Raw genomic sequence first — 8,663 nt, forward strand, 5'->3', positions numbered from 1 at the left:
GGTTAAGAGGGGAGGAGTATATTTACAGCTAGAATTCACCAAGTCAAGTATTTCATATATATATATATATATATATATATATATATATATATAAGAAATACTTGACTTTCAGTGAATTCTAGCTATATATACATATGTATTTTATTATATATATATATATATATATATATATATATATATATATATATATATATATATATATATATATATATATATATATATGTATATATAAATAAAAGAAATACTTGAATTTCAGTGTTCATTTATTTACACATATACACACACACAACACTCATCTACTCATTGTTGAGTTAAGGGTTGAATTGTCCATCCTTGTTCTATTCTCTGTCACTATTTTTCTAACCATGCTGAACACCCTCTCTGATTATGCATTGATGTGTGGCACGCACAAAAGTGCTTTCATCAAATGCATTAGAGTCTGGAATCTTCCATCTCTCCCTAGCATGGCCCAAAACCGGTCAATCTTTGCTTCCTGAGGAAGATCTTCAGTGCCAAGCACTTGGTAGTCCACTACTTCTTCCTGGAGGATATCCAGGTCCAATCGCAGCTGCGGCTTGGAACTTACAAGCTGTTATGAGAGTAGAGTATGTGTGTGTGTGGCCCTTTAATAGGTGAGCATGTGAGGTGAGGGACGTCAGTGAGTGTGTGGGCGAGAGAAGAGAGGGAGCGGTAGCGTGAGTGCGGGCGGGGACTAGTTTGTTTTGTGTTGGATTGGCTGTGTGCAAGCAATCAATAAAGCACGATTTGCAACTAATCGCAGGACTGAGGCAGGAAAGGTGCAACAAAGCATATTTCTTCATCTTACTTGTCGTCGGCGTCGCCATGGCTGTATCTTCCTCGTTCTTCTGCTTTGTCTCCTTGTTATGTGCGCAGTTGTGCACTGCACTCTCTAAAAGCCGTATATGTTATTGATGTTATAGATGGCAGTATTGTCCTGTTAAAGAGTGTCACAACATTGCTGTTTACGGCAGACGAACTGCTTTACGGTAGACAAAAACATGACTGCTGTTGTTGTGTGTTGTTACCGCGCTGGGAGGACGTTAATGAAACTGCCTAACAATAAACCCACATAAGAAACCAAGAACTCGCCCTCCATCATTCAACAGTTATAACGTGTTTGGGCAGGCACGCTGTTTATATCGTGGGAAAGCTCCGCCTGAATTTCGGGAGATTTTCGGGAGAAAATTTGTCCCGAGAGGTTTTCGGGAGAGGCGCTGAATTTCGGGAGTCTCCCGGAAAATCCGGGAGGGTTGGCAAGTATGACATATGTTCCTTCCTGACTGCACTTAAATGTAGAGTTTATGTAGAATATATTTATATTATTTATATATTTTATGTTATATATATATATATTATATAATATTATTTATAATTATTATTGTCTATTCTGAGCGAACTGTGGTGCTGAATTTCCCCCAGGGATCAATAAAGTACTTTCTATTCTATTCTATTCTATTCTATAATAGGCCTATATATCTGTATCATGAAACAATTTAAGTGGACCCCGACTTAAACAAGTTGAAAAACTTATTCGGGTGTTACCATTTAGTGGTCAATTGTACGGAATAAGTACTGCACTGTGCAATCTACTAATAAAAGTTTCAATGATTCAATCAAACCCGGAGAAAACACACTCCAGTACAGTATGTAGCGGTATGCACTTAACGTTGGTTGCGAACCGCCAATAAAATGAAGAAGAAGAAAACTCGGGCATTTCCGGCTCCCTTCGTCACAGCGACGATCACATGACGCCATTTGTTGAGCAGCGCTCGGGTTAGCTACACATACACACCTGTGATGCTGGCTAGCTAGCGCCGGACTCCCGCGTTGTTCTTCTCATATAAGCTAGAAAAGTGATAAATGTACCAATAAAACTGCTTCAAGAAGTCAAAGGTTGGAATTGCGCTTTTTTTTCTTCTTTTTTTTTTTTAGCTTTGTTTTCGCCAAGGACCTCCGAGCGAAGCTGTGCGCGTTAGCTAGCTAGCGCTGCCAAGTGAGTTGCCTTCCAAGCTGCGAGAAACAAAAACAAGCATCGCCATGAATGTTGACGGCGTTAATCAGTCCGTCACCAGTAGAGCTTCTTCTACTGTCACCACGTCTTCGACTGCGAGTAATTGTATCACAAATGACAACGCAACAACTAACGTCCCTTCAAACACCAGCAATGGTAATAATGCAAATTGTGTCTCAACCTAAGGCACATCTACCGAACTATTCTTAGTGCATCATAAGAAAGGCTTGCTTGTGATGCATGTGTTAAATAATCAGGACATCACACACAATTCTATTATTCTATATTGATCATTACTTAACTGCCTTTCAGCTTCAACCTCGGCGGCCTTGGTGACGTCATCATCAGACTCTTCTGTCTCCAATGGAGTTTATGTTCCTGGAGGCATCACAAATGGAGACATAAAGCCCAACGTTTCCACAACCCCACTGGCTGACTTTGTCATGCAGCTGGAAGAGTACACACCTACGGTAAGAGTAACAAACTGTCTAACACAGACCTGGGCAAATTAAGGCCCAGGGGACACATGTGGCCCTTTGAGCTTTTCAATCTGGCCCCCTGGACATTCCCAAATAATTTTTTTTTGATCTTTAAGATGGAAACCAGCTGCCATTATGATGTGCAGTCATGTTTTCTAATGACCGTAAGTCTTCAACTGTACAAAGTATTTCAATTAGGGACAGGGGTGCCGAAAAGGGGGGGTAAAGGAGACGGATTCTAGGGGCCCATGATGGAGGGGGGCCCAAAGAGGCCCCTAATGATGATGAAATTATAATACAGAAAAAATAATGACACTGTGTTGGCCCTGTAGAGATTCTTTTCATGGGGCCCAAAATCCCTAGCGGCGCCCATGATTAGGGATGTCCGATAATGGCTTTTTGCCGATATCCGATATGCCGATATTGTCCAACTCTTTAATTACCGATACCGATATCAACCGATATATACAGTCGTGGAATTAACACATTATTATGCCTAATTTGGACAACCAGGTATGGTGAAGATAAGGTACTTTTTAAAAAAAATTAATAAAATAAGATAAATAAATTAAAAACATTTTCTTGAATAAAAAAAGAAAGTAAAACAATACAAAAACAGTTACATAGAAACTAGTAATTAATGAAAATTAGTACAATTAACTGTTAAAGGTTAGTACTATTAGTGGACCAGCAGCACGCACAATCATGTGTGCTTGCGGACTGTATCCCTTGCAGACTGTATTGATATATATTGATATATAATGTAGGAAGCAGAATATTAATAACAGAAAGAAACTACCCTTTTGTGTAAATGGGGGAGGAAGGTTTTTTTGGGTTGGTGCACTAATTGTAAGTGTATCTTGTGTTTTTTATGTTGATCCAATAAATAAAAAACCGATACAGATAATAAAAAACCGATACCGATATGTTCCGATATTACATTTTAACGCATTTTTTCGGCCGATAATATCGGCCTGCCGATATTATCGGACATCTCTAATTTCAATGGTTGGAATCTGCGCTTATGGATTATATACCAGTTACTTTGGTAATCTAATTAGTTACTATGGTCATCTAATTAGTTACTATGGTCATCTAATTAGTTACTACAGTCATCGAAGTCACAGCAGCTCAGACGAGGCACCAAGCAGTGTGGGTGGGAAGCGTTTCCACAGACGCGGAAGGAGATTTTCACAACAAAGTTCTAAAGCTTAGTGATATCCATCCATTTTCTACCGCTTATTCCCTAACTAAGACTCTATTCTCTCGCCCTGTTGTGTTGAACACAATTATAACTACAATGTTCTACCTTATTTACCACCTGTGGTGCAATTATTTTACATGTTCTCTTTGTGTAAAGAGTCTAGATACCCATATCCTGCCAATTGTCTAATTGTTTCATTAAGATTATTGTATTGTTTACAAATAAATTAGGGAACATTTCACCACAAGTGGGAACATATGCTTTTATCCTAATCTGCGCCTGAATATAATGGTTTGTTCTTTATAGCCTGCTACCACAAAGTCTTATTGGCTACCTTGTTTTTGCCTGAGCGTATTTTATACATTGAGGATGAATCAAGGCTAAGGGTGTCCAAACCTTTTGACTTGGGGGTCGCGAGTCTAAATGAACACGCCGGCGGGCCGCACTTGGCCCGTGGACCCTGATCTAGGCAAACAACCACCTTCTCTCTGTGTTATTGCAAAGTTTTATATACGGTACAGACCCTGCAAAATAGAACTGAAAGTGCTGTAATATGCATGCCAGGTCAATTGTTGGTGATGTTTAAAAAATACATGTCTGCTAAATGATTGTCCTCACACACAAAATCAACTTCCATCTAGCTCCTCTTAGTTTCTATGTAATATGTGAATGAGGTTTGTTCAGTAATACAAACGCTGCTGGATACAGTAACAACGCAGTAAATGTACACTTGGATGAAAAAGTGGGAATTGCACAAACAAAACAGTCAGTACTGTTCAAATGGTAAATACGGCCCATAGATGTTTGTACACCTGCAGGCTTCCCTGTAGTTGTCAGCCAAAGAGAAGTGCGAAATAGCCATCTGGGTGGCGGCTTATGTGTCGTCGGCCCCAGCTTTGTGTTTTATCAGCATACTGTTGGTTCTGCTGCTTGTCCTGAATCCGCTGTTCCTGCTCTCTTGCAGTCATTTTATGACCCCAGAAGCAGGTCAATTTCTAGGCTTGGCTAATAATGATGTGGTGCATAAACATGTAGCTTGATTCCAAAGAAACCTTCACTGGTTGTTTTTTTTAATACGAAGTAGTTTTATCTGCACCAGAAAATGTCTTGTGTTAAAAAGTCGGCCATGTGACCACACTTGTATTGCTTGTATTCCCCAAAGTGAAAAACAGTGGTGGTCAACCAAGACAAGATGGCTGCCGTGCAGCAAGCAACGCGCAAACTATCGGAGTATGCAAGAGGCTTAGATCTTCCTGCAAAAAGCAGATACGAGCAAAACCCATGCAATGGAATAGATCCCTATACTTTATAAAAAAAAGATTTGTTGAGTGATATCAAGGACTTTCTGTCAGTCGCGTTCCCATTTATGTCAAGCTATCTGGTGCTCCAGACACCATTCTACATGACAAAATAGATTTAAAAAATTTGGAAAAGCATGGAGATATACAACTTTGTGTGTGGCTGGGTCAAGGAAATCGGTATAAAGACTCTCCGAATAAATCATGCATCGTTTTTGCTCTGTTAAGGTTGCATTTCATGATTTATCTTCACATCTACAGCTATGTTTGTTACACGCGTCGTTTTTATGAGTATGTGTGTTTTTCCCTGTCTTTAGCAAACTATAACTATAGATGTCAACATTGTGTATATGCTGAAAGATTCATTTATAATTGCTGTCTTTGATAAAAGCTTAAATGGGAACATTATCACCAGACCTATGTAAGCGTCAATATATACCTTGATGTTACAGAAAAAAGACCATATATTTTTTTAACCGATTTCCGAACTCTAAATGGGTGAATTTTGGCGAATTAAACGCCTTTCTATTATTCGCTCTCTGACGTCACATCGGGAAGCAATCCGCCATTTTCTCAAACACATTACAAACACCGAGTCAAATCAGCTCTGTTATTTTCCGTTTTTTCGACTGTTTTCCGTACCTTGGAGACATCATGCCTCGTCGGTGTATTGTCGGAGGGTGTAACAACACGAACAGGGACGGATTCAAGTTGCACCAGTGGCCCAAAGATGCGAAAGTGGCAAGAAATTGGACGTTTGTTCCGCACACTTTACCGACGAAAGCTATGCTACGACAGAGATGGCAAGAATGTGTGGATATCCTGCGACACTCAAAGCAGATGCATTTCCAACGATAAAGTCAAAGAAATCTGCCGCCAGACCCCCAGGAAAAGAGAGCGGATGAGGGTATGTCTACAGAATATATTAATTGATGAAAACTGGGCTGTCTGCACTCTCAAAGTGCATGTTGTTGTCAAATGTATTTCATATGCTGTAAACCTAGTTCATAGTTGTTAGTTCCCTTTAATGCCAAACAAACACATACCAATCGTTGGTTAGAAGGCGATCGCCGAATTCGTCCTCGCTTTCTCCCGTGTCGCTGGCTGTCGTGTCGTTTTCGTCGGTTTCGCTTGCATACGGTTCAAACCGATATGGCTCAATAGCTTCAGTTTCTTCTTCAATTTCGTTTTCGCTACCTGCCTCCACACTACAACCATCCGTTTCAATACATGCGTAATCTGTTGAATCGCTTAAGCCGCTGAAATCCGAGTCTGAATCCGAGCTAATGTCGCTATACCTTGCTGTTCTATCCGCCATGTTTGTTTGTATCGGCATCACTATGTGACGTCACAGGAAAATGGACGGGTGTATATAACGATGGTTAAAATCAGGCACTTTGAAGCTTTTTTTAGGGATATTGCATGATGGGTAAAATGTTGAAAAAAACTTTGAAAAATAAAATAAGCCACTGGGAACTGATTTTTAATGGTTTTAATACCTTCTAAAATTGTGATAATGTTCCCCTTTAACTATTTTAGGTTTTGCTCACATTTGCTTTATTTTATCTTTACGAAACACTTGTAGCAAAAATTGGTTTTAAGCAATACAAATAATATCAACATAATACTTAATTGGGAAACACTAAACGTTAAAAGTATATCAAACCAACCTTTAACGAAGTGATCACTTCAAACTTGTGCATTCTTCAACTCTGCACCGTTGAACTAGAGTGCGTGCTACTTTTCTTATCGTCGTCTCGTAAAATCTTGCAGTCTTCCGCCCTTCTTGTTTACCTCTCAAGGAACTCTGAAGAAACTTTCATCCTTTTCGCGATTTGAACCATTCGTACAGTCGAAAACAACACAATCATTTTTCTTCAAGAAAGGCTAAATGGCGCCCAGTACCCATTGAGAACCACCAAGCGTGTTCAATGAGCCGGATGTGACTTCATATGCAACCCAGCAATAACTTGTGTTGCTATTGTTTTTGTATCATATACAATACACACCTATGTCATTTTTATCAAATGTAATTGGAGTTAAATTAATTACCCTTGTGGCTGCATTGACGCAACTGTAAAAAGTATACGGTAATGTGTAAAGCACTCTCGCCAGTCACCCTTTGACAGGAAGAGTCTTCCATTGATCCACTGAAGATTTCCCATTAGTCACTTTTACAGCAATGAGCATGGTCACCAAGTTAATTGTTTTCTCATCTGACAGGTTTCTCCCTGGCCAGAGCATCATAGTACATTGAAATTAAAACTAATCTCATCTGGCAGGTTTCTCCCCGTCCAGAGCATCATAGTACATTGAAATTAAAACTAATCAGCAGCCTTGTTTTACTGGGTGTACCATTTTTACACGTTCATTCAAAGGCTTTTCAGGAGGAACAGTGTGGTTTTCGTCCGGGTTGTGGAACTATAGACCAGGGGCCGTATTTATCAAGCGTCTTAGAATTACTCCTAAGAAGTCTGCTAAGAGTTCACTTATGAGTAAAGAAATTCTTCGCTGAAAGCTGCCCTTAAAAGTTAGTTATCAAGCGTCTTACTCACACTTTCAGCGAAGTGTAGGACTGAATCTTAAGTGTCACACTCAGAGCTGAATTACGACATTACTATGTGCCGTAAACGGAATTTTAGGTGACGTCATTTCTGTGTCCATAGAAATGACCAATCACGGAAGGGAATCCCTTGTCTAAGAATAAAGAAATATCTTAGAAATAAGTGGACAATGGGAGTGTATATTTTCACAATAAACTACAAAATAATACAAAACAAACAAACAATATTGGCAGTGAATCAAAAATAAATGTTTCCTTTTCTTTCCAATTCATTTTCCCAGTGGCGAGATACCGAAGCATTGTGATGACCTTTAGTTCTGCTGTGAAAGCTCTGCTGCGTGATGTTGCTGATGAGATGACGCCCCTTATTAAATCTGTGACAAAAATAATACCCGCTCTGTCTAAACCAGAGGTCGACAACCCGCGGCTCTCGAGCCGCATGCGGCTCTTTAGTGCCGCCCTAGTGGCTCTCTGGAGCTTTTTCAAAAAATGTATGAAAAATGGAAAAAGATGAGGGGGGAAAAATCTATTTTTGTTTTAATATGGTTTCTGTAGGAGGACAAACATGACACAAACCTCCCTAATTGTTACAAAGCACACTGTTTATATTAAACATGCTTCACTGATTTGAGTATTTGGCGAGCGCCGTTTTGTCCTACTAATTTTGGCGGTCCTTGAACTCACCGTAGTTTGTTTACATGTATAACTTTCTCCGACTTTCTAGGACGTGTTTTATGCCACTTCTTTTTCTGTCTCATTTTGTCCACCAAACTTTTAAGGTTGTGCATGAAAGGTGAGTTTTGTTGATGTTATTGACTTGTGTGGTGTGCTAATCAGACATATTTGGTCACTGCATGACTGCAAGCTAATCGATGCTAACAGGCTATTTAGGCTAGCTATATGTACATATTGCATCATTATGCCTCATTTGTAGCTATATTTGAGGTCATTCAGTTTCCTTTAAGTCCTCTTAATTCCATGACACACTATCTGTATGTAGTATGTCTTTAAATTTTTTGCGGCTACAGACAGATTTGTTTTTGTATTTTTGGTCCAATATGGCTCTTTCAACATTTAGGGTTGCCGA

General features: G+C 39.5%; 1 protein-coding gene across 1 annotated transcript in view; it reads left to right on the forward strand.

Moving 5' to 3' along the window:
* The first annotated feature begins 1,736 nt into the window (after positions 1-1,736).
* The window catches only part of taf10 (TAF10 RNA polymerase II, TATA box binding protein (TBP)-associated factor), a 14,701-nt gene continuing 7,774 nt past the window's right edge, over positions 1,737-8,663 (forward strand). The window contains exons 1-2 of the mRNA XM_061975548.2: positions 1,737-2,188; positions 2,345-2,502. Coding sequence (XP_061831532.1) covers positions 2,059-2,188; positions 2,345-2,502 — 288 coding nt within the window. The 5' untranslated portion in view covers positions 1,737-2,058. The remainder of the gene's footprint in view (positions 2,189-2,344; positions 2,503-8,663) is intronic.

Source organism: Nerophis lumbriciformis, linkage group LG01 (genome assembly GCF_033978685.3).
Source record: "Nerophis lumbriciformis linkage group LG01, RoL_Nlum_v2.1, whole genome shotgun sequence".
In the NCBI taxonomy this organism is placed as follows: Eukaryota; Metazoa; Chordata; class Actinopteri; order Syngnathiformes; family Syngnathidae; genus Nerophis; species Nerophis lumbriciformis.